Source organism: Berghia stephanieae, chromosome 1, assembly GCF_034508935.2.
Source record: "Berghia stephanieae isolate SIO BIC M18660-M18661 chromosome 1, UCSD_Bste_1.3, whole genome shotgun sequence".
Classification (NCBI taxonomy): Eukaryota; Metazoa; Mollusca; class Gastropoda; order Nudibranchia; family Aeolidiidae; genus Berghia; species Berghia stephanieae.
In genome coordinates this window covers 70,621,912-70,647,654 of record NC_088360.1, presented here as the reverse complement: position 1 = coordinate 70,647,654, position 25,743 = coordinate 70,621,912, and the positions used below count along the sequence as shown (strand labels likewise).

The 25,743-nt window shown below is 36.7% G+C and overlaps 1 protein-coding gene across 2 annotated transcripts in view; it reads right to left on the bottom strand.

The window, feature by feature from the left end:
• LOC144980989 (uncharacterized) overlaps positions 1-25,743 on the bottom strand; it is a 31,750-nt gene extending 6,007 nt beyond the window's left edge. Inside the window, exons 1-16 of one of the 2 annotated variants that reach the window (XM_078929031.1) lie at positions 25,279-25,743; positions 18,843-21,178; positions 17,514-17,642; positions 16,951-17,274; positions 16,431-16,646; positions 11,139-11,216; positions 10,410-10,541; positions 8,970-9,329; positions 7,793-7,924; positions 6,566-6,824; positions 6,088-6,228; positions 4,968-5,081; positions 4,363-4,436; positions 3,835-3,948; positions 3,483-3,598; positions 2,648-2,786 (exon numbers count right to left, since the gene is read on the bottom strand). In XM_078929031.1, coding sequence (XP_078785157.1) covers positions 2,648-2,786; positions 3,483-3,598; positions 3,835-3,948; positions 4,363-4,436; positions 4,968-5,081; positions 6,088-6,228; positions 6,566-6,824; positions 7,793-7,924; positions 8,970-9,329; positions 10,410-10,541; positions 11,139-11,216; positions 16,431-16,646; positions 16,951-17,274; positions 17,514-17,642; positions 18,843-21,178; positions 25,279-25,399 — 4,785 coding nt within the window. In that variant the 5' untranslated portion in view covers positions 25,400-25,743. The remainder of the gene's footprint in view (positions 1-2,647; positions 2,787-3,482; positions 3,599-3,834; positions 3,949-4,362; positions 4,437-4,967; positions 5,082-6,087; positions 6,229-6,565; positions 6,825-7,792; positions 7,925-8,969; positions 9,330-10,409; positions 10,542-11,138; positions 11,217-16,430; positions 16,647-16,950; positions 17,275-17,513; positions 17,643-18,842; positions 21,179-25,278) is intronic. The other variant, XM_078929039.1, reaches the window with a different exon arrangement.

Below are 25,743 nucleotides of genomic sequence, written 5' to 3'. Positions count from 1 at the left end.
AAGAGGGAGTGTGGGGGAGCTAAAAGATATAAACTGGTTCATTTTTGTCTTGTCTTTTGAATAAAAATTCCTTTTTTAAATATTTTTGTTTGTTGGTGTCTTAGGGAGGGGAGTGTTTATATATATATATATATAATATATATATATAATATTATATATATATATATATATATATATATATATATATATATATATATATATAATTTATTTTTTATTTTTTTTTTTTGGGGGGGGGGGTAAAAGCAAGTCAGGAACACGCATTATCTCACCCCTTTTTAAATATGGCTGTGGAAGTATTCGACCTGTTTCACACCTCGGAAGATGAAAGGCAATGACATGTACCGCAAAATAATTCACCCTTTGTACACGTGTTAATTAACTTTTGGTTGGGTGTTCCTAATCTATTTGCATTGTTCTTATTGTTCCAGGCAATTAGGGAAAGGTTGCAGAAAATTGTCAGATATGTTAGGCTCTCATGAATTTGTCCTGATAAGCCAGAAACTTTTTCCCAATTAGCCAAATTATACCCCTTTGGCACTTTCCATGGAGGCTAACTATGCCAATAATCAGATTTATTCACAAGTGGTTACAAAATACCAGTGAAAGAAATATTTTTCTTTGGTATGACTTTCAATTGTGTTTACTCTAGATATAATTTTAAAAAAAATGAAATTGAAGAAAAAAACCAACTTATTAGTTCCTAAGAGAAGTGTGTCAAAGAAATCAATTTAACAACGATGATAATGACAATTTGTCAAAAAGGAGGAAAATTTATCGATTCATCTGTTAAACTCAAACAAAATCATAACATAAAATTTCATTGTTTCGTATATTATATTTTTACTTCTTGTGTACATCCATTCTTAATAGCAGAGGTATAGTGTACTTTAGGTTATGTAAAGTTTTAAGGAATTGTCCTTCTTTAAACCGATTTAAAAGACATACCTTACATTCAAGCGATTTAAAATTAATTTTTGGTCAAGAGGACTGAAAGTATTTGTTTTTACTTGTTTTATCTTTGTTACTGTAGCCCAGTGGTTATGGATCTTACAATAAAACTCAAGACCTTTAATAAATTAAAATTGTAAAATGGTAAAAACAAAGGTAAATAGAGTTAACTAAGTTGAGCACTCCTTATGATTGTAATAAATTAACATTATCTCTCTATAACCAGATGACATTTATAAAGAATATGAAGATTGATAGAAGAATGGTTGAGAAAGATATATGGATTAGGGAAAGACAGAAAGAGAGAGAGAGAGAGAGAGAGAGAGAGAGAGAGAGAGAGAGAGAGAGAAAAGAATGAGGAAGAGAGAGTGAGAGAGACAGAGAGAGTGAGAGAAGAGAGAGGGAGAGGAAGACAAAAAGAGAGTTAGTGATAAGGAGAAAAAAAGATTGAGTGAGGAGAGAGAGAGAGAGAGAGAGAGAGAGAGAGAGAGAGAGAGAGAGAGAGAGAGAGAGAGAGAGAGAGAGAGAGAGAGAGAGAAAGAGAGTGAGAGAGGGGGGGGAGAGGAATAGTTTAATTGATGGTTTTTTTTCTGATTAGGGGGAAGATATAATAATTTTCTTTTAATCGCACCTACAACTGTACTTTCATGTTTGACCTACTTACAAAGCTTCGACTCATTTATCCCCTCCCTCACCCCCTTCCTTTTCGACCATTATTGATGTCTGGCGCCAGTTTGTCTAGACTGACGCCATAATAATGGGAATGTCACCAAAATTCATGCAACTGAGCACAGGTGTCAAAAAATGACACAAGATATGATGGTGATTTTTTCATGGATCCACCACTTTACCTGAGCTTTTATCAGAGAAAAATGTTTACAGGGCAAAATCAGCTGAAAATTTCTGAGAAAATCCCAAAATCCCAGAATTCCGAGGAAGATTATCATAACTGATTTAACCTATATTTCTAGCAACACTAATCAAACAAATTTGATATTTTTAGAAAGAATAAAAATAGCACTTTTAGATTGTGCTAGAAATATGTTCCTTGATCAATCGTGAAGCAAATAACCCCCCTGTCCACTCAGCAGTAAATGAGAAGCTGAGTCTGTTAGATTTGATGGAAAGTACTTTGCGATAGACTAGAATCCTATCTAAAGGATGGCAAGCAATTGCTATTGTCCGTTTCACGCTATGGAAATTGGGATAAACTCTGGTTCCATGGGCCCAACAGCTCTGAAGGACTACTTTATTATTATTATTATTATTATTATTATTATTATTATTATTATTATCATCATTACTACTACTACTACTACTACTACTACTACTACTACTACTACTACTACTACTACTACTACTACTACTACTACTACTACAACTACTACTACGACGATGACAATGATGATGATTATTATTGTCATTACTATAATAATAATAATAATAATATTAATAATAATAATAAAAATAATAATAATAATAATAATAATAATAATAATAATAATTATTATTATTATTATTATTATTATTATATTATTATTATTATTATTATTATTATTATCGTTGATGTTTTGTTCTTGGATTTGTGATTGCTATTGTCATTATTATCATTATCATCATTAATTTCATCATCCTAATTATAGATTGTGTAACATTTACAAACGACAATTCTCAAACATGTTAGACTCTTTGCACTTACCTTGAGAGCAGTTAAATCACTTTCCAAGCTATGGCCAATGAGAATTGTCTTGTCTGAGACCATACTTAACATTACAGCTTGTACCTCTCTTAATGTCGTCTCTACTCCCTTCATGTTTTTAGCTGTGATTCCACTGAATCTGAATCAATATCAATTGTCAAGTTACATTTAAGTAATGCATTATTAATATTTGTGTACAGTAAAGAGTATTACAATTTTAAGACATAAAACTGAGCTATTAGAAGATAGGTCTTGTTGAATGCTACCAATATACATCATCGATTTATATGTGATAGAAAATATGATATATTATAGACAAGTTTTTTTTTAAACAAAAAAAATAAATTTATATATCCACTAAATGTGCTTAAATCGTTTTACAAAAAGTCCCCAGCCATAGCAACACTTAACATGTAAAATGAGACATGATGCCATAATTTGACAGAGACAATGCTGTTACAAGCCAGGTACTCATTTCACACCAAGGTGTAGTGGGGGAATGTGAGTAATGAGCAGTTTTCAAGGACTCAGTTTTGTGTGCCCAGACTGGGACTCAAACCTGGACATACTGATCCAAAGGGAAAAGTCATACCACAAGGCCGCCATACTATTAAAGTGTCTAAAAAACTGTTTTATGTTTGAGTGAAAGTTTTTAACAATATGTGAGCGGCTATGGAAACAACATAGATAAGAAATAAAAGGAAACAACTCATCCCTAATCGTATATTTTTTTTAAAAAAAAGCTAAATGTGTAAACAGACCTTCTTAATCCACCGGTATTGATAAACAGACAAAAAGAGACAACAGGTAACAAAAGAGATTTTTTTAAAAGTACCTTGTGTTGTAGTCAATAATATCTGTGTCAGGATTGACCAAGCTTTCATACAAGACTTGACATTCATCTCCAATCACGGTAACCCGGGCAAGCTCCATCCCTGCTTTTGTGTATACCTGGAATAGTTTGTGATCATGGGTATTAAAAATTGTTTCACTGCCGGAGTTAGTAGTTCTAATGAAAAGACTACATCAATAGATAATTAATAATAATAATAATGAAGGTTCCCATCCAACCAAAAAAAGATTGAATCATAGAAATAGAAAATACCCCTGAATCAAAAATTTTAGAAATTAAATTACAAATGATTGATTAATCCAAATTATTCCTTCTACTTTTATTTCATTCTTACCATTTCACAATCCAGTGAAAGAACTCTTGTATTTTTGGGATCTGACTCAGAGGCTGGGAGGGTTTTCATGTATCCACTCAATTTTTCATACTTGTTTGATTCATTGACATGGGTCTGAAGGAAATAAACATTCTAATTAAATGCAATATAGATTTTTTTTTAAAACCAAAAAAGTAGTACTTCAGAGCCATAAGGCCCATGGAGCGGAATTTATCCGGGTTTCTATAGCGTATAGCCGTAATCTCGACTGCACCAGGGATCAATCTTGGTCCCTTTGCGTGTAAAGCGAGTGCTCTGCCAACTGAGCTATCAGGACCTCTGCATTTTAGATAAAGGAGCACCAATTATCCCCTCTTCATTCTCAAGACTTGTAAGAAAGTTAAGAATTCATTATAGAAAACTTGTTTCAATATTCTACTTTATCATTTGAGAATGTGAATGAATTAATACATAACATTAATGACTTGTTTATTTTAAATGAAAAAGTTATAAAGATAAAAAAAGGAATCCATGATGCGTATGACATACATTTGCAATCTGGCATCCCTTCACACCAGCACGTTCATTACAGCATCCATATCTTGAATCAATTGAGCCAGCAACTGGAATAAATAACATAGTATAAAAAAAATAATTGGGAACTGTAATGATGACATTTAATAATTTAGAATAGTCTTGCAATAATTCATTTTATCTACTGTGTTTCTTTTGGTTTACACTTTACAAATTATGTGGCAATAATTGATATTAATATATTATCAAAATACACCCATACGATTTTAAATCATAAAACTCTTTTTCAATATATGCAAAATTTCCTGCTTTTCTTATTTTAATGTTCACTATACATAAGTCTCCATCTAAAACATATTAATAAAATCTCAGTTTAGGTAAATAGAGCTCAATTAATCTAAGAGCAAGTTAAGGATGAAAAACACAATTTTTCTTTTATAAATTTACCTATCTCACATAGTCCATTCATGTGGACTTGCTGTTAGTTTTTATATTATGACTATAAAAAACTGAAATATCCCTTAGAGCACGATAGAGATTAGACCACACCTTCAATGTTTTCTGATAATCAAGCTGTTAACCAAAACGACTGTAAACACCAAATAAATGAGTCTACAAACCTTTTTTCTTGTACAAGTTCGCATAGTGATAAATACATTCCTGTTTAATCACTGGGCTTCCATCTTCTTGGATATAATATCTGTGGCCACACCTACGACATAGTCTTTCATTGTCTATAAATAAGAACCAGTGGAAAATAAATTACCATGTATTTTTTAAGAAGTCAAACTGCATGAAATGTACACCTACAACTGCTTTCTTGTTCAGGACTGATGTGTCAAAATGCTTTAGTAAAAATCAAGTTACATGAGGCATAATTTAACTGGGTGAGTGACAGTAATCTTCTTCTCATGACTGTCAGATTTGACGTTGTGTTCAAAGGCAGAAAAATTTACCTCATTATGGCCATGTACGAATGAGTGTTCTCAAGGTCTATCAAATTTTTTAAACAAATAAATCCATGGCCCAATATCAAAAATTTGATTTAAAACACTTTAATAAAAAGTATAAAAATGGGTACCAGCAGATGACATGTAAAAAAAAACCTGAACATTTGCACAACCTTGGTAAAAATTTATTGATATAGTCATTCCAACACTATTACTAAAAACCTGAAAACATTGCTAAAAATGTTAATGAAACTAACAAAACAAAGCAATTTTTCTCATTTTAAAACCGAGAAATAATATTCTCAATCTTAAAAAAAAAGTAGTTATTCAGAGCCATTGTGGTTGGAGTTTATCCCGGTTTCTACAGCGTGAACTGGACAATGCTAATGCTTGCTATCCTTTGGATAGGAGCAATCTAAATGCTGCATAGTGGAGGTTTATTTTGCTTGCAAGACTCCCTGTTTATTCATTTGCTGACATGTTTGCCAAATTCATTTGAAGGGCTGACCATTTCGATAATTTAAAGAGTCCCAGTTTATGAACCATGCCCCAGGTCCCTCCACAACTCATCCCTGTTTTCAATGAAATTAAAAATAAAACTAAAATCAAACAAACTTTGAATGATGTCTTTTTGGTTTATCTCCCATCTAAGAATGTAATCTTTTCACTGTTTCAGGAAGAAATCACAAGGGGAGCAGGAGATGTTAATTGAGAGAGCATAATGCGGTATGACGATATGGGAAGGAAAGTGATAAAGAATGAGAGATAGACCATTGGGATAATTCCTTACCTTTCATCAAAGTGTCCTGAACTTGTGATGTATAGTACTTGGCTTTGTTGCTGCCATCTTCACTCGGTCTTGGATAATTATTTTCCCTTAGCTGCTCTTCAGTCATTATGTATTTCTTTAGACGTTTATACAGCTCTACTCCTGTATAAAAAGAATTAAATTAGCATTGATTGTTTGGACCTTTGTCCCAGGGCATTGAAAAAAGAATTACATTTGTTTTGAACCTCTATTCATGTGAGAATAAAATCTGCTCTTAAGCAAATTCAAAAAGTCTTAAGAAATTTGGTTGATGCAATTTCACACAAATAACTCATAATCATGAAGAGTGGATAAAGGCAAAGAACTGAATGAATTAAACTTAAAAAGCCTGTTTTGTATAAATGATTTAAAAAAATAAACATATCAATTGTTTAATCAATTAATAAGTAATTTGATTTTTAAAATTATTTCTGACACAATTACATATATATAAGTGTACCTTTGAATTCGATTTGGATTCGATTTGGTCCAGATCTGTTCAATGTGTAGCTAGTTTTAGCAGCCCGGGAGCCGCCTAATACAGCTGCATGGGATTGTGAGACAGAGGTTGAACTAGAATCCAATTTGGCTTTTTTGGAAGAGGATGGTTGTGACTCAGCTGCTTCAGTCCTGATCCTTTTTATGGCAATAACAGCAACTCGGAGATATATGTTTTTATTGATGGCCCTTTTGTATACCTCCTGCTCCTCTTCTAGCCCCTGTAATATAAACATAAAATTCTTTTGTGACTAATTCTTAAATTTGGTGTTGGCACAGGGGATGGAGGGTGGGAAAGTGAGAGAGAGAGAGAGAGAGAGAGAGAGAGAGAGAGAGAGAGAGAGAGAGAGAGAGAGAGAGAGAGAGAGAGAGAGAGAGAGAGAGAGAGAGAGAGAGAGAGAGAGAGAGAGAGAGACAGAGAGAGAGAGAGAGAGACAGAGAGAGAGAGAAGCATGGAGAGAAAAAAAAAAAAGAGAGAGAGAGAGAGAGAGAGAGAGAGAGAGAGAGAGAGAGAGAGAAACACGGAGAGAAAAAAGAGAGAGAGAGAGATGTTAATACCATTATGCAAAATATGTGTATTTAAATCATCTGACTATCCCCGCCAAATAATGGGATTCTGGTTACTTTCAGTTGGTCACAATAGCAGGGAAGGGGTTTGGTTTTAATATAAGCTAAAAAAATAATTTTACCACACATGGTACTTGTACACTTAAAGAGTCATACTCCTTAAATCTATCATACTGCCATACTCTGACAGTTTACCTTTTTCTCATTTTGGCCAGAAAAAGACATTGTACTTCCTATATTGATGGATTAAGCAGTGCCTAACAATTTTTAGTCTTTAATCTATGACCTTTTTTGGGGCAGTGTGGCTCAAAAGTACAGTCTTTGCTTCGTACTCGAACCTGAAAGGTACTGAAAATACATGCTGTGTTGTGTAACCTTGAGCAAGTCACCTTACCCTAGCTCAGTAAACAGCATTGCACTGTGGCTTACACATGGGTTATTACAGTTTTCCCATAGAATAGACCCTAAAGACAAATTTCCCCTATGGGATGAATAAAGGGAATTTTAGTCTACCTACAGTTTTCTTTCTCAACTCATGTGAGAAGTAAAAGTTTCCTGATCAAAACAATAAAAAGTTATTTCGTTTGTGCATGGCAGTCTCGTAGGAACAGATAAAAAATACCTTTTGAAATGCAATATCCTCTTGACGAAACTTCAGAAACTCATCGATCATCAAATTAAGATATCTCTGTCTCACGTTGATTGGCACTTTGCTGCTGTCACCAGCAGCTATCAGAGGCCGTTTTAAATTCGACTGGAATGTCACAAAAATAAAACAGACATAAATAGACTCCCACTAATTAAGCATATATATGTGAGCCATCATTTCAAAATGGTATTATGTCAGGAATGACAGGAAAAACGATTTTTTTTCGCAATGGAGGAAGCTGGATTTATTCTCCACCATAAAGAAATGAAATCAACCCCTGGTTTCACATTGTGGTTATAAATTCAATTTCCTGCACCCAGTCCACCCCGACATAAAACCGCTTGGAGACAGAGGGTCACATATACATATAATGTCCTGATTTTTTCATGTTATTTTTTCTTTTCTAACTCTCACTTTGAAACAAAGTGCGATTGACTTTCATGTTTAGAAAATAAGTATGAATGATCAAAAGAAGACAACCAAATAATTTTGAGTTAATTTGTCATGAATTAGATCTTCTTAAAGATCATATTATTTTATGACAATTACATTTGTTACCTATATTGTTATTACATCGTTATTACATTTGTAGTTGTTTCCCCTATTGGGTATGAAAGGAAAAGTATGAAAAATAAAGTCCTCTTAATGTGTGAACCTCCAAAGAGCGTTCATTGTTATTTTTTTAAACATTAGGGCCATCCTGGTATTTATGGAGCTTATGTCAAAAAGGTCAAAATTTTCATGTTTAGGTTTTCCTGTCTAGAGTTGAATTATTTGTAACTCCTACAATTGCGTGATGATGATGATGATGATGATGACGATGATGGCATGGTAATGGAGATGATTGTATAATATTAGCAGATTTAAAAGAAAAAAGGGGGAGATAGATAGATAGACAGATAGATAGATAAAACGATAGATAGAAAAATAGAGGGAATAAGAGAGAGAGAGAGGGAGAGAGAGTCAGAGAGAGAGAGAGAGAGAGAGAGAAAGACAGAGAGAGAGAGAGTGAGAGAGAGAGAGAGAGAGAGAGAGAGAGAGAGAGAGAGAGAGAGAGAGAGAGAGAGAGAGAGAGAGAGAAAGATTCCACATATTCCACCATATATATTATAGAGAAGGTGATTACATTATTAAAAAAATAACAACTTACACTTGTAGGAACATGGGCTTTCCTTTTCTCCGATCTAGAACCAAAGGTATATGAGACCATATTTTCACCATTGAAACCTCCTGTTTTCCCAGGTGTCTTTTCAGCGACCCCCACAGTCCCATGCGAGCCCTTTTTGCTGTAAAACGAGCTCGGAGATTTGACATTGTTGGGCTTGGTTTTAGTAGGCCTTGAGGGAGGGGATGCCTCTCGTTTCTGTTGACTGGACAGTGACGCTGCCGTTGATGAATGCCTATTATTATCACTTCTGCTGCAGTTACTTCCTGCCACCGGAAGTGAGTGATGCTTATCAGAAGCAATTGTTGCATTGATCGTGTTTGAGTAAGTTCTGAGATTTTTTGGCTGCAAATACAAAATAACTGGGCATTTACTTTCCTGCATTAAGACTGTTTCAATTGTTTCTTTTTTCTTCTGGCTGAGTCTAGATTTGAAAAATATTATTTGAAATAAATAAGAATTAAAAAAAAAAGAATTTGACCTACAATATTACCAAGTTTCATGACTTTTATTATTGTTACTTTATTATCATCATCATTGCAGCATCATTATTACCATTTTAATCATACATAACAATTTTATAAAGTTCAGTCATCAATCTTGTTGTACTTGGCAAAACCATTTGTTTTTTCATTTTGGCCACAGTAATCTTTACTTTAAACATTAATTCTTCAGTGAGATTAAATTATTAAAAAGATCAGGGCTGTCAGATTCCATGATAGACGATTCCATGGCACTGTCTCAAAAGACTGTCTACAGCATTTCAAAAGTTTCAAAGGGTTTCCTAACAGTTTGTTACAGAACTTGATGCACAAACACTGTTCTTCTAGATTGTCCATCTTTATCAAGCTTAATCATCAGTGCAGGAGACAAAAACCTGATTCTTATAAAAATCAGCTTACAAAAGGCTATCAAATAAGGGAAAAAGGGTGCTTTCCAGTAATCTTTATCAAATCCAGAATTTTGAGCGGCATCAAAAGAAATTTTGTATCAGAGGGTTTTATCAGAGTATGATAGAATTAGTTACCCCAAACCGATTTTTCAAATCATTCATACAGAAAATATGTTACATGTTATGGAAAGTACATATAATTCTAAGATTTTTAAGACTGCAATTAACATGATAGGGCCCATAGTTAAAAAGTTATGCGACATTGAACTTCAGACTTTTTTGGTCACATTTCAAATGGACCAAAACCCAATTTTCAAATCCCACCATCAGCATAGATTATAATCTCAAACATCTCATATTTCTTGAACTTACACTACACACAATTTTTAAACTGTGCTAGAAATATGTTCCTTGTTCAATTATGAAGCAAATGCCAGCAGTTTTAAAAGACTGATATTTCAAGAGAAAAACTCCCGCTGACAACAAAATTGCGCGGTTTTGGAGTCGCTAATAGAATCCCATAAAATATTCACCAAATCTGCCTCTCTTCCTTCACGTTTTGCAGCAGTGAGTAGCTTTTGCACCTCCACCATTCGATTGTGCATTACCTCGGCTGGACTCAATTGAGGTTTTGTTGATGTAATAGCCTTAAAAGGCCTTACAATCTGGGGAAGTAGTAATACAAAAACAATATTGAATCAATCATAATATCTAAGGTGGATTAGATTGTTAGACTCTAGAGACATATTTCTCTTTCTTTCTCTCTCCCTCTTTCTCTATTTTAATTCCTCCTCTCTCTCTTTCATCTCTCCGCAAAGACACACACACACAAATACATACACACTTCATTACCACACTTCTTTCCTTAATTCTCATTTAGGTTTATTTGATAAAATGCTTCCTTCATCTTATCTCTATCATATGCACGCACTCAAATACATATGCAAGCATATGTAACCCCCCCCCCCAACACACACACATACACACACCCACACAAATCATCACCCTTACTATTCTCTTCTATCTCTTTAGATATCTGTAATTTTTGCTCACTAACTTTTTGAGTTCAATGTAATAATCCTTTTTGTTTCTTGTTTTCTCTCTAAATCTTCTTCACTGTCTCACCCTTCAAGTACATAAACAGTAGCTTATACACACACACACACACACACACACATACATACCAACTATCACTCTCCCTCACCCCCCCCCCCCCACTTGTCCATGAACTCTTATATATTCATTTTAAAAATCTATTATACCTGTTGCGCAGATGGGTGTGCCATTCTTTTCTTTCCAACAACCTCTTGACTATTGTTGTAATCACCCTCGTTACTCGGCTGCAAAGTTAATGACAGTGTTGTTATTGGATGGCATAAACTAAAATATTACAGTGGAATCTCAGTATAACAGTGATGGTGGGACCAGCTAAAATCTCTGTTATAACTGAGTCCTGTTATAGCCCCCCCCCTCTCTCTCTCTCTCTCTCTCTCTCTCTCTCTCTCTCTCTCTCTCTCTCTCTCTCTCTCTCTCTCTCTCTCTCTCTCTCTCTCTCTCACTCTACCTCACTTAAAAAAAACTGACCGTTATTTGTGTGTTTTGCAATAGGCTCTTATAAATTATGACTATTTGATGTAGGTAGGCATCCTTCCGTCTCAAGAGACGATGGTTTGCGCCCTGTATGGCTTTAGTCTCATCAGTCTTGTTGAGAGCAACGACGGGTGTGACTCAGCAGACCAATCCTTGCATGGCAGTCTCTACCGCAGTTGTTGCACACATAGCTTGACTGTGTGTTTGGTATTTGGATCTGCTGCCTCTCTTTCCTCCTTGCTCTCCTCTCCTCAAACTTCATCTTTCTCCTCTCCTCACCTCTCTTTCACTCCCTCCATCACCGCATATCTCCAGCCGTTGCGGTCGTCAGCAAGCGACTCCCAGGTGTTTGAGTCGATGCCTGTCAATTTCATGTCTCGTTTGCAGACATCATAGAAGCGCAGAGCTGGACGGCCAGTTGGTCGCCGTCCAGAAGCTAGTTCACCGTACATGATGTCTTTGGGTATGCGTCCATCGTCCATCCTGTGTACGTGACCAAGCCATCGCAAACGTCGCTGGCAGAGCATGAGATGCATACTGAGGAGTTCGCTCTTTCTAGCACTGCATTGTTAGTGAGTCTGTCCTGCCACCTGATGCCGAGAATTCGTCGTAGACAGCGAATGTGGAAGTTTTCCAGGCGGTTCTCCTGTCTGGCATATGTTGTCCAGGATTCACTGCCATACAGTAGGCTACTGAGTACACATGCCTGGTATACTCTGAGTTTGGTATTCAAAGTGAGTTGGTTGTTGGTCCACACTCTCTTGCTCAGTTGTGCCATGACAGCGGCAGCTTTGGCGATGCGCTTGTCTAATTCTGCATCAAGTGAGAGGTTGCTGGTGATGGTTGTGCCCAGGTATGTGAAGTGATCAGTGACTTCTAGCTCCTCGTTGTCAATGTAAATTGCTGGTATAGAGGGGACATCCTGACACATTACATTTGTTTTCTTGATGCTGATCGTCAGCCCGAATTCCCTGCATGCGTGGGAAAACCTGTCCATCAGCCGCTGGAGGTCTTCCTCGGTATGCGCGCATAGAGCTGCATCATCTGCAAATAGCATTTCCCTTATGAGGACTGTGCGAACCTTGGTCTTTGCTCTCAGCCGTGCCAGATTGAACAGCTTCGCATCACTTCTGGTGTGTAAGTGGACTCCTTCTGGGGACTCTTTGAATGCAAACTTCAGCAGTAAGGAGAAAAATATACCAAACAAAGTCGGTGCTAGGACACAGCCTTGTTTCACGCCGCTGCGCATGGGGAAGGGTTCAGAGGCTCCACCGTCGTAGCTAATGGTGCCCTTCATGTCGTCGTGAAATGAGGCAATGATGATAAGCTGCTGAGGAGGACAGCCAATCTTCTTTAGCAGCTGGAAAAGGCCCTTCCTGCTTACAAGGTCAAATGCCTTTGTCAGGTCAATAAATGCAATGTAGAGGGGCATCTGCTGTTCTCTGCATTTCTCCTGAAGTTGACGTACTGAGAAGATCATGTCCACTGTCGACCTCTTGGCTCTGAAGCCACACTGCGACTCTGGGTAGATACGTTCGGCGAGGACTTGCAGTCGAGCGAGGACAACGCGCGCAAAGACTTTACCCACAATGCTCAGTAGAGAGATTCCCCTATAGTTATTACAGTCACTACGGTCTCCCTTGTTTTTGTAGAGGGTGATAATCTTGGCATCACGCATATCCTGGGGTACCTTGCCTTCTCTCCAGCAAAGACATAGGAGTTTATGTAGTGGTTCCAAGAGGGCTGGCTTTCCACATTTGATGATTTCGGGTGGAATGCTGTCGTCACCGGGTGCTCTGCCACAGGCCAAAGCATCGATTGCTTTGCTGAGCTCCTCCATAATTGGTTCTGCGTCTAGTTCTTCCAGTACTGGCAGTTCTTCAATTGCGTCTAACGCTTTTTGGGTGACAGAGTTTTCTCTGGCGTAGAGTTCCAAGTAGTGCTCTACCCATCTTCCCATCTGCTTGTCCTTGTCTGTGATGGCTTCCCCTGTCTTGGATTTAATAGGCGCAGTTTTCTTTGTAGATTTGCCTGTCGCCTGTTTGATGCCCTCATACATGGCTCTTATGTTGCCACTGTCAGATGCTTGCTGGATGTTGTCCGACAACTGAAGCCAGTAGTTGTTGGCGCAACGTCGTGCTGTTTGCTGTGCTTTGCTGCGTGCAGCTCGCAACGCCTGCAGGTTCCTCTGACTTGGTTTTTGTTTATAGCTGACAAGTGGGCTGCGCTTGGCATCAATGACTGGCTCCATCTCAGTAATATTGGCTTCAAACCAATCATTGTTCCTGTGCTCCTTTTTGCCGTATGTCAGTACTGCAGTGCTGTAGATGGCGTTTCTAAGAGAGTTCCAGCTGTCCTGTGCGTTTTGTTCTGCTTTTCTATGAGCTGTGTCGAGATTCTTCTCAAGTTGCTCGTTGAACTCAATATTCTTTTCCCGGTAAGCTGTCTTGCTGATATTGATCCTGGGCTGGCCCTTTCTCTTTGAGTGATGAAGTTTCTTTGGTGTCAGTTTCACCTTTGTGGCAACCAAAGAGTGATCTGTGTCGCAATCAGCGCTTTGATAGGACCTGGTGTTGCAAACATTGTTAAGAGAATCGCGCTTAGTGATGATCATGTCCAGCTGATGCCAGTGTTTTGACCTTGGATGTCTCCATGACACCTTGTGACATGCCTTGTTCTGGAAGTAGGTGTTCATCACGCATAGTTTGCGATAGCAGCAGAGTTCAAGAAGCCTCTGACCATTCTCATTCATCTTTCCTATACCGTGGTGCCCCAAAACGGTTGGCCATGATTCTCTGTCGGCACCAACTCGCGCATTGAAGTCGCCAAGAAGGTAGATGTGCTCCACTTCTGGGATATTGTTGACAATGGCGTCTAATGACTCATAGAATTGGTCCTTTACTTCAACCGAAGCTTGCAGTGTTGGGGCGTAGACGCAAACAAGGTTCACCGAGCCCTGCATGGATGACAGGCGCAGCTTTAAAATTCTCTCTGTGCCGTCGGTTGGCGGTTCGATCATAGGAAGCAATGTATGGCGTACTGCAAATCCAACACCGTGCTCCCTCACGTCTTCTGTGCCTTTTCCTTGCCAGAAGAATGTAAAGTGTTTCTCCTTCAGGGATCCCCTCTCTGGGAGTCGCGTTTCCTGCAAGGCTGCTATGTCGATGTTCAGTCTGTTAAGTTCATGATCAATTACTGCTGTTTTTCGAGCATCGTCCATGGCCTGAAGGTCATCTGTCAGTCCTGAGCGCATAGTTCTTACATTCCAGCTTGCTAATCGAAGAGCTGGGGACTTCGTTTTCTTTTTCGTTTGCTTGCCTGGTACACAGTTTAACGATCCACTTGTCAAGCTTGCAAGCTCTAAGCTCCAGGCACCCTCTGAAGCAGGCAGATCGTGGCGGGTCAACACCTTTCTGGCTGGGGGCTGCCCAGCTTGGGGCGGGCGGTAGCTGACCAGTAGGATTACGATGATCCCTCCCACCGTCGAAGACAACCCGTAGCGTCCAACTCTATGCCAATCGAGCAAGGACTTATCACTCGTAGACTGCTGTCTTCTGTGTTGTTACTCTTCACCGGTGAAGGTGAGACTGGAGTGTCCTCTCCAGGGCGTGGCCTGGGCAAAGTATGTGGAGATCCTGGGCTGCCCAGTAACCAGAACCTCCCTCTCTTCCTCCCTGGTGTGGTCCAAAGGATCGCACAGCGATACGTTTGGCATCAGTTTGGATGCAGGTTTCTGTTAGGTTTACTCCTTAGCCTTTCCTCCTCCCGAAGGTATCCACAAGGCAGTGGAGCCATACATCGATGGCTAGAGAGGGTATGAGTTATAGGGGTAGGTTAAGAAAAGTAAGGACATACAGAAGACACCACACTACAGAATGAGTGTGAGGTGGGTGGGTGAGGAGCAGAGCGTGTACCACTCACCGGTGGGTTCTGACTCCTGCACCTTAAGAGGAAGGGGTCCCACCTACTCCCTAACCCGGTTATACCACCGGGGACTCGGTCGCGCCCATAACAAACTCAGTAGAAACAGGGAACACCACGGGAAGGTGCTGTTATGGACACAATAATGCATGAGAGGCCATATGCAATAATCTCTGTCAGACAGGATTACGCGGCAATCAATGCACCTGGAAATGAGAGGTGTTGATGTATAGAATTAAATAAGTGTCAAACGAAAAGCGAATTATTCAAGTTTTTAATGGTTGCAGCAATTATTCCTTTTTTTTTGACAAGAGAGAGAGAGAGGGAGGGAGAGGGAGGGAGAGAGAGAGAGAGGGAGAGAGAGAGAGAGAGAGAGAGAGAGAGAGAGATAGATAGATAGATAGATAGATAGATAGATAGATAGATAGATAGATAGATAGATAGATAGATAGATAGATAGATAGATAGATAGATAGATAGACAGATAGATAGATAGATAGATAGATAGATATAGATATATAAAACAAATCACACAAAAAAAGTGCTCGACTTTAATTTTAAAGAAGCTGTAAATACATATAAATAAAATATTCGAATAACTATTCACACCAACAGTTCTGTTTCATGCTTATTGGGCAATCTACGGGCAGTGTAATTTTGTTATTGTTATTGTTATTATTGTGTATTGTTTCCAACTTCCTGTGATTATGTACGTTTTGGTGTTGATATTATCATAGTGGTTTGTAAATGTTTCAGTGCATGCAGATGTGAGTTCGTTTCTTTTGCTTAGTGTTTGGTTGAGTGATAATAACACAGATTGCATAATTTGGTATATATTGAGTATGACAGTGCGCTTGAGATCGTTTTCCTTGTAATATTGTGTTGCATATTGCTTTCTTTAAGGTTTCAGATATATTCACTGAAAATTATACTCCCCATAGACTGCCCAATAAGCATGAATTGTTGGGATAAATATACATGTATAAATAAACAAATAAATAAATAAATAAATAAATAAATAAACAAATATATTTATTTATTACCCCACGTTCCTTCAAAGCATCCAGAGTTGAAGATCTTTGCTGCAATTTAATTTTTCTTTCTGTTTCCTGGAATATTCTGAGGCATTCATCAAATGTATCACTGTCTTCAAAATTGACGGTATCGTCGCCCATCATACCAAAATCACTGTAACTACCCTCATCTGAATCAGTGAGCTCTGCAGTCTCTTGAAGGGGCTGAGGTGAAGGCTTGATTACCTGCACATCAGAATCAGGTATGTAACAAAAATGCTGTTCTTTGTACAGTTCAGCTTCGCTATGATGGTAAATGATGACGATAATGATGATGATGATGATCATGGTGGTAATGGAGATGATTATATAACATCAGTTTTCTATTGAAAAGAATATTTTATTTTTATAGAGGGGGCGGGGATACATAGAGAGATAAAGAGAGAGAGGGGGAAGAGGGAGGAAAGACAAAGAGAGAGAGAGAGAGAGAGTGAGAGAGAGAGAGAGAGAGATGGAGAGATTCGACAATCAAAAATAATTCACAACTTACACTTGTAGGCACATGGGCTTTCCTTTTCTCCAAACTGGAACTAGAGCTATAAGAGACCATATCATCATCATTGAAACCTGATTTCCCTGGTATCTTTTCAGCGACCTTCACAGTCCCATGTGACCTCTTTTTGCTGTGAAATGAGCTCTGAGATTCGACGTTATTCTTGGTTTTGATATACGTCGAGGAAAGGTATGCCTCTTGTTTCTGCCTATCATTATCACTACTACTGCTGTTGTTACCTCCTGTTACTGGAAGTGAGTGGTGCTTATTAGAAGCAATCATTGCGTTGCTTGTGTTGGAGTCAGTTCTAATATTTTTTGGCTGCAAATACAAAATAATTGAACATTTACTTTCCTGCATTAAACCTGTTTTAATTGTTTCTTTTTTCTTCTGGCTAATTCTAAATTGCACAATCTTTTTTTGATTAAATGAAAATAAATAAATAAAAAGAATTGGAAAGTAGTATTGCCAAGTAAAAGTTTTATGGCCAAAACAAAAAATGTATTTTATCACAGATCTGTGGAATTGGTAGAATCTTGCTAAATATTCGCCAGACCTACCTCTTTTCCTTCACGCTTTTCAGCACTGAGCAATGCACGCTTTTTCATCTCCACGATGCGATTGTGCATCACCTCAGCTGGACTCAACCGTGATTTTGTTGATGTAATAGCCTTAAAAGGCCATTCAACCTAGGGAAGTAATAATACAAATTCAAATTCAACATTGAATCAATCATAATATCTAGGGTGGATTAGGTTGTAATAGTCACATTTCTCTCTCTCTCTTTTTTTTTTCTTTTTCTTTCCCAAATATATATACACACATGCACACACACACACACACACACACACACACACACACACACACACACTAATAGAAGTCTAATAGAAATGACCTTAATTTTGTTTTCCTTGACAGTTGAAAGGTCAACGGCTCAAAGTCATAAAAACAATAAAGTAGCTAGCATAAGAATATTGTTAAAGATATAAAAATGGCTAATTTTTTTTTTAAATCAGTATGAAATCAAAAATATTTAAAGGAAAGGGGTGTAGTATTCACAGGGTTGAGAAAGAGAGGATTTATTAGCTTATGGTATTGGAAATGACTGGGACGATTTGTGCATAGAAATTTTGGACTAAGTTGACAATGTGTACAACAGAAAAAAAAAACAACCCAAAATTAATCAATAAATGAGAGAGAGAGAGAGAGAGAGAGAGAGAGAGAGAGAGAGAGAGAGAGAGAGAGAGAGAGAGAGAGAGAGAGAGAGAGAAGAGAGAGAGAGAAGAGAGAAGAGAGAGAGAGAGAGAGAGAGAGAGAGAGAGAGAGAGAGAGAGAGAGAGAGAGAGAGAGAGAGAGAGAGAGAGATATTAGAGCTATGTCAGTGGGAAATTTCAAAGAAGGAGGAAATTTATTGCAGAGTATCAAAAGACATGATGTATCTGCCTCTTTTCAAACTGGAACATACTACTATACCACTTAAAATCAGTAAAAATATCAGATAAGTCTTTCATCTATATCGTGGAAGGGTGCACGTGGTTTTTCAGAGGCATTATAGTGAATGGTGGGAGGAATCAACATCAATATCCAAAAGTTGAGGAGCCAGTATATCGGAATATTTCAAAAGATGGCACAGAAAATCAAATTATATAACAAAAATCCACTAATCAGCAACTAATCTGGCAACTATGTAGATAGATAGACAGAGAGAGAGAGAGAGAGAGAGAGAGAGAGAGAGAGAGAAAGAGAGAGAGAGAGAGAGAGACAGAGACAGAGAAAGAGAGAGAGAGAGAGAGATTCTGTGTAACAGACTGGGCAGGGTTGACATTGAGGACAGTTTTATAAACTTCAATTACTCACATTTTATTATAAATTTTATAAAAATATATTACCTCACGTTTCTTCAAAGTGTCTGGAGTTGAAGAACTTTGCTGCAATTTCATTTTTTTGTTTGTCTCCTGGAATGTTCGCGAACATTCATCAAAAGTGTCTTTGTCTGAAAAAGTGAAGTTTTCTTCACTCAGCACAAAATCATTCTCATCTGAATCAGAAAGCTCTATGATCTCTGGAAGGGGCTGAGGTGGAGGCTCGATAATCTGCACATCAGAATCAGATAAATCACAAAAATGCTGTTGGCTTGTACTGCTCGATCTTTTCTTTAATTTCACTTCAGTTTTTGCTGCTTCTTTCTTTGAGCTTTTTGAAAAGTCAAGACTTTTTCGCCTTTCTTCGTCATTAAGCTTAGCTCTATTATTATCACTAGCATGATCTTTATGTTTATTATCACTACTATGATCTTTGTATTTATTATTACTATTATGATCTTTGTGCTTATTATTACCACTATGATCTTTGTGTTTATTACTACTACTATGACCTTTGTGTTTATTATCACTATTATGATCTTTGTATTTATTATCACTGTTATGATCTTTGTGCTTATTATGACTACTATGATCTTTGTGTTTATTACTACTACTATGACCTTTATGTTTATTATCACTACTTTGAACTTTATGTTTATTATCACTATCATGACGTTTAACTTTATTATCATTATCACGAAGTTTACATTTATTATCACTATAATTAGCTATATCTTTCTTGTCATTATCATGACTTGTATGTTTGTCTTTGTCAGAATAACTATCGTGGGATTTGGATTGCACATTTTTCATATCCAAAGAAGTTCTCTCCTCTTTCACTTTCATGAGGTATGTATGACCTCTATCCACATCTGATGACAAAGAACGACAAACTGTTTTATCACTTGAATGAGATTTCCTTGACTGTTCAGAAACCGAAGTTGATCGATTTAATTTTTGTGATGAATGTGATGAAAGTGATTGTGACGGATCATGATTTGTCTTTGATTCATGTCTTTTGTGATCAGATTCTGTATCATGAACACTGATTTTTTTATCCTCAGAAGATTTATGTTTTGAACTAGAACGTTTTGAATTGGAACTAGATGAAGATGAAGACTTGTGACTTGAATGTGATGAAGTTGAATTGGAATAAGATTTCTCCTTCTTTGAGGAAGAAAGAGTGTCATGTTCCTTTGTGTGAAGGCCTGATTTCCCTTTACTTTCAGACGATAGATGTTTGCTATGATGTTTTGATCCATGCTCATTGTCATGCAAATTTGATGAACTCTTAGACTTTGATGAGGATATCGACTTGGGTGAGGAGGAAGACTTTGATACAGATGATGTTGATGATGACGAATGAAATTTTGATACCTTATGTTCCTTAAAAAATGATGTTGTGTCTTTATTTGTAGATGCTCTGTCCTTATTCCTTGATGAAGATGATACATGATGATGTGATTTTGAATTTGAGTTTTTATCACTTGTTGCAGAATGATGACTTGATTGTTTATCACTGCAACCATTTTGACGAGATACTGAAGATAAATCAGAACCATTAAAGGACTGAGACCGACTGGAATCAGCCCCTGTTTTGGAACTGGCAGACAAACTGGACAACTTGTTCGTGAAGTAAGAGGATGGAGTGAGTAAGTCAGCATAACTTGGAACAGAAAAGTTTGTCGATTCAGACCTCCCCTCATTTTCAGAATCTTTTTTTCTATGATCATCATCATTCACTAATTCACTACATTCTTCCTCATCTGCACTGAACTCAGCTTCACATGAGACATTATCCCCTTGATTGGATTCAGGCTCATCTTCACTCGCTGAGCAATTTTGTTTCGGATTGATGACATAGTTTTTCACAGGGTCATATTGGATAACTGATTTTTTCCTCAGTACACTTGCCCCATTTATTACTCCACATACGTTTTTAGGTGTTGGATGATATGAAGGTATATCATCAGCATACAATTCATTTTCAACATTGTTGTTCTTGGGGGTGGGATTATATGAAGGAGGAGTAACTGATTTTCGCTTAGCGAGGCCAGAGATTTTGGGTAAAGATTGACGATCAATAAGAGGTTCTGGTGCAGATTCTGGTAAAGAAGATGACGATTCTGAGAATGATGGGAAGGGACATATTGAGTTACTATCCTCTGTAAATGAATAAGATTCTTTGCTGGCATGACAGGAATCTTTTGAATTTGATTGATTATGATCTTCAGAAGTAGAATAATTACTTTTGTATCCAGCAACATTTTTCTGCAAAAAAGGTGATGCACTGTAACCAGAAATTTGTGAACTGTTAAAGGAGTATGATGGTCCAGCCTTTGTAGGGTAACTTGCCAAGTTTTCTGAACAAAATGGAAAAGTTAGGAGAATAAATTTAGAAATCTAAAATCACATTTAATTTTCAATACTCAAGTAATTCAGAGGAAGAAATTAGGACAACGGTGTTGAAAATGACAGATGAATAAAGATGAAAACTTATCAGTCAACCAGTCAAATTCAAACCAAATCCAAAATACACAGTATGCCATATTTTTGTGATGTAATATATTACTACTGTTATACTTACAACCACCTATGCATAAATTATCATTTAACTTTTATATTTTATAAGCTGTAATTATCCTTTCTACAAAACAATTAATAATGCCAACAATGGTACTTATAAGAGGTACATAAAGAGATGATAATAAACTTTTGGCTTAAAAGCCATACCGTTTTCATGCCTTATGCTAATACCTCTTGGTAATTAGTAAAAATGAACATTTATAAAACGCATTTCGACAGATTTACCATGCTAATTGCGCTTTACAATGTTTTATTCCTACCTCCATCCCCAGCAGGCCATATAGAACCATATTTCTATTTCATACAGTTGTAGTTACCTGTTAGGCATCCTTTTTATACAAACACTCTTACAATATCCCCCTCTGCCTACAGCCAGGTAATCATTCACACCTGAGTCGAAATGGGATAATGTAATAATAATAATCCTTACCCAAGGCAAGGAGACCACTTTGGGACCAGACTTTTCTATGATCACTCAGCTTGACTTTTTTGACAAGACAAGACCTTGTAACGCTGAGCCACTGAGCCATTAGATACCACAAGATACAATTTATAAATATTTAAGATGGGTTTGTCTTTCTATATTCATGAAGAAGTCTGAAAGTCGTGGAAAACACTTTTTGAATTTTGAAATTCCAAAAATAAATAATAAAATGAGAGCAAAAATTCATTTTTTAAGAACTTATTTGCTTGGCAATTGATATAAGAAAATGTTTCAACTTTGACATCATGGAACTAAACACCAAAAATATTTATCATACTAGTGAATCATACTTTTGAAGCGTATTGACTAGAAAAATTAAAGATAAGAAGATTTGCACCATACACAAAATGTTTCCAAAGGTCTACAGTAAGCTAAAATTTCAAAATAAAACTTGCTCTGGTCACCAGCATGATGAAATAGCATATTCAATATGGTTAAATAAATATAAAGATAATACAAAAAGACATCTTATTCATGTCAATGAATAGGCAGTACTCCAGCGAGGTGGTCTAATTTTTTTTCAAACAACCTTTACAAAATGAAAAAGTGAATATCAGGAAACATGTAAAAAGCTGTAATTGCAAGCAAAATGCTTAAAAGATTGAATATCTCATAAAATAGTGCAGATAGAGGAAAAATAACTGAATTTGAAGGAAACCGGACTTGCTGAATCCAAAAAGCATCTTAAACTTTTGTAAGAGTCAATATTTCCTTTTCAAAATTCAACATGAAAGTGTGAATGATAAGCTCAATATTTGAACCAGCAACATAAGATAATAAATCAAATCTCTCAACAAACTTGTATCATTTTAAGTCATTGTGTCTTTACTTCCTTCACACCTCTTTTCATTTCCATGCGGCTTTATGGACTAGATCTGGAATTATATTGCTTGGTTTTGCATTAACCCTGACTGTGATCTTTAACCAAGAGGATGCAGTAAAATGTGTTGTTCCTTTAATGAAAAATGATTTTCCCTTTGCAAATCATCTCTATTATGGGTATCGATACATATTCCTTGACATTAGAATGCTTCCCTCTTATACAGGATAATATGCTTGTGCCCAGCAGGGATGACATTTAAATGGCCTCAACCCCTTACCATTCCCCCAAGTCATTTAGAGGCTTGTGGTCTATGCAACATGATTTTATTTTGGTTTCTGAGTCATTTAATGAATGGTTGGAACGTTCTCATCACTGGTCCATGCAGTAGATACCGACACCCCTTATTCCACTATCTTGAATACCCCAGAATAACGAAACATCCACAAATAGACCCACAGAAAAAAAGAGGCTTCTCATTTTATTTTCTGTGAATAGACCCATTTACGTCCATGAGGTTTAGATAGTTTTAGATTGTAGTTTAGCACACTGCTTAGTGATTACCAATGTACGTTTATACAATGATAATAAATTAAAGAATAATAACAATAATTTAAAAAATCAAAGGTAAAAAGAAACATGGCACACGAAGAAAAAAAAACAAAAACAAAAAAAAACCCAATAAAAAGACAGACACGGTAAACAAATTTAATGTTTTAAATATATGTCCAGTAACTATAACAACAAAAATGATGTCTTTCTCAATAAAGTAAACTATTTTTTTTAAATGACCAGAATGGGATCGAACCCAGTACTTTCAAGGTTAGAGTCTGACAGCTTATCAAATGCGCTACGGAGCCACTCAACAGTTCATAACATTTAATAAAGTCTTTCTAAAACCTTATTTTACCTTCAATGCAACTTCTATTTTCTGGTTTTAAATTTCGATATTTTAGATCATTATTATTATATATATATTTTCTTAATTTATTAACAAAGACGTACCTGCAGATGTCACAATATAACTTTTGCCATGTCCAAATATACAGACACAACATCTTGAATGAAATTGGGTGGAATGCGCATGCGTAACGGAGGTGCATAAAAACGATCCGTTAAGATACACCGTCAACAGAGGTGCATAAAAACACTATGTCATTTTTAAAAAATTATACCTTAAACCTGATAGTACTACCAGTGTGCCAGATGAAGAAGATTGTCCAAAAATGCTTTTTTCCCCCTCTAAATCTTACATTAAACCTGATACCAGTATGACAGCTGAAAGATAATATTGTCAAAAAATAAAAATGATAACCAAAGAGAGAGAGAGAGAGAGAGAGAGAGAGAGAGAGAGAGAGAGAGAGAGAGAGAGAGAGAGAGAGAGAGAGAGAGAGAGAGAGAGAGAGAGAGAGAGAGAGTTTTAATTTAGTTTCGTTTAAGTTTAGTTGTTTGTTTTTTTACAAAATACAATCTCTCTCTCTCTCTCTCTCTCTCTCACACACACACACACACACACTCTTTCTCTCTCTCCCTCATTTTGCCAAGATGGAGTGTAGGCACTTTGATAAAATTTTCAAACTGAAAATATCTTGATTTGACTCAGTCAGGGGGATGGGACTTGAAAAAACATAAAATTTGATACCTTATTTGTTTCTCTACGACCTACGGTTCCAGAGATATTTATATTTTTCTACTGAAATTTTTGGTCAATTTTACAGAGAGAATCTGTGATCTCACCGCTGCCTCAAAACCAGCATCTCGCGGCGATCGGGAAATTTTGAGTCTTGCAGTCAACATGGCCCACTTATTGTTTTCAGTAATTTTGTTTCAATTAAAAGATAAATGGCAAGTGTTAGATATCATTTTAAAGGTCAGAAAATAAGCTTTATTTTCATATAAATCATTTTCATGTATGGAAAGTATGGAAAAAATTAAGGATAAATGAAAATGGAAAAAAATATGAGGTTTTAGTCCTAAAAAGTGGGGTTGGTGGCGGGAAAAATAAAATAATGAGCGAGTGTATCAATTTTGATGAAATTTGGCAGAGATATTCTTCAATTAATTGTCTATCGATGTATGAAGTATAATTAAAATGTATCCATAATTTAAAAAGTTCTCATAATTCAAAAATTTATAAATTTTTATTACATAAGTTTTCTGAGAAATACAATCAGGAATTGAGAATGAAATACACCGTTAGAAAGCTTGTTTTGTGCCCTTTATAATGATACCAAAATTAGTCACATAGGTTCACAAATAACGCCATGGTGACCAACACAGTAAAGGGTCAAAAATAAAGTTCCAAAAAACGAGTTTCACCTTACAGACAGTGAGCCTATCGGCGGCCACTGGACTGGAGTTATCAAAGTGCCTAGATGGAGCTATTACTATTTACTAAAACTAAAATTTAAAAATTTATCAAGAACAGCCAAGGTAGCAACTCAAGCTTTGTGTAAACAATGCAAGATGGGGCAGGGACCTCGCTCCTTAACGTAACAGTAACACTTAACCATTCCAATGCCAAACAAAGTTAGATTTTTAGAGAGACTGAGATGATGATATCCTAATCCTACCTTTGGGTTTCTCTTCCTGTGGTTTTGAATGGCGAAAATGACAGCAAGCTCGATCACATAACCCACTGGCAAAGTACGGGCAATTGACTCCACGAAAATAACCCGAAGATGGAAACATCATTCATTCATAATTGATTCTCTCAAGGCTCAACAAGGCAGGGCTAGCTAGGGACTCAGAGTAGACCACTAGCCACTTACTTCTTAGACTGAGACTGAGGACCAGTTCCGCATGATTATGACGTCTAGTCGTATCATACTCAGTCGTTGAGGCTGAGGGCTTTAACATAACTTTTAAAAACAAAACAACAAAAACTTAATCAAAGATAAAGTTCTGAACAATTTCAAGGAACGCTTTCTGTTTAACCAAATCATTAGCTTTGTGCTGTGTTGACATCTATCTAGGTAGCCTACTGTTTACAATGTTTTTGCAGCCATGTTTCCGTTTGAACCGAAGAGGTACTGAAC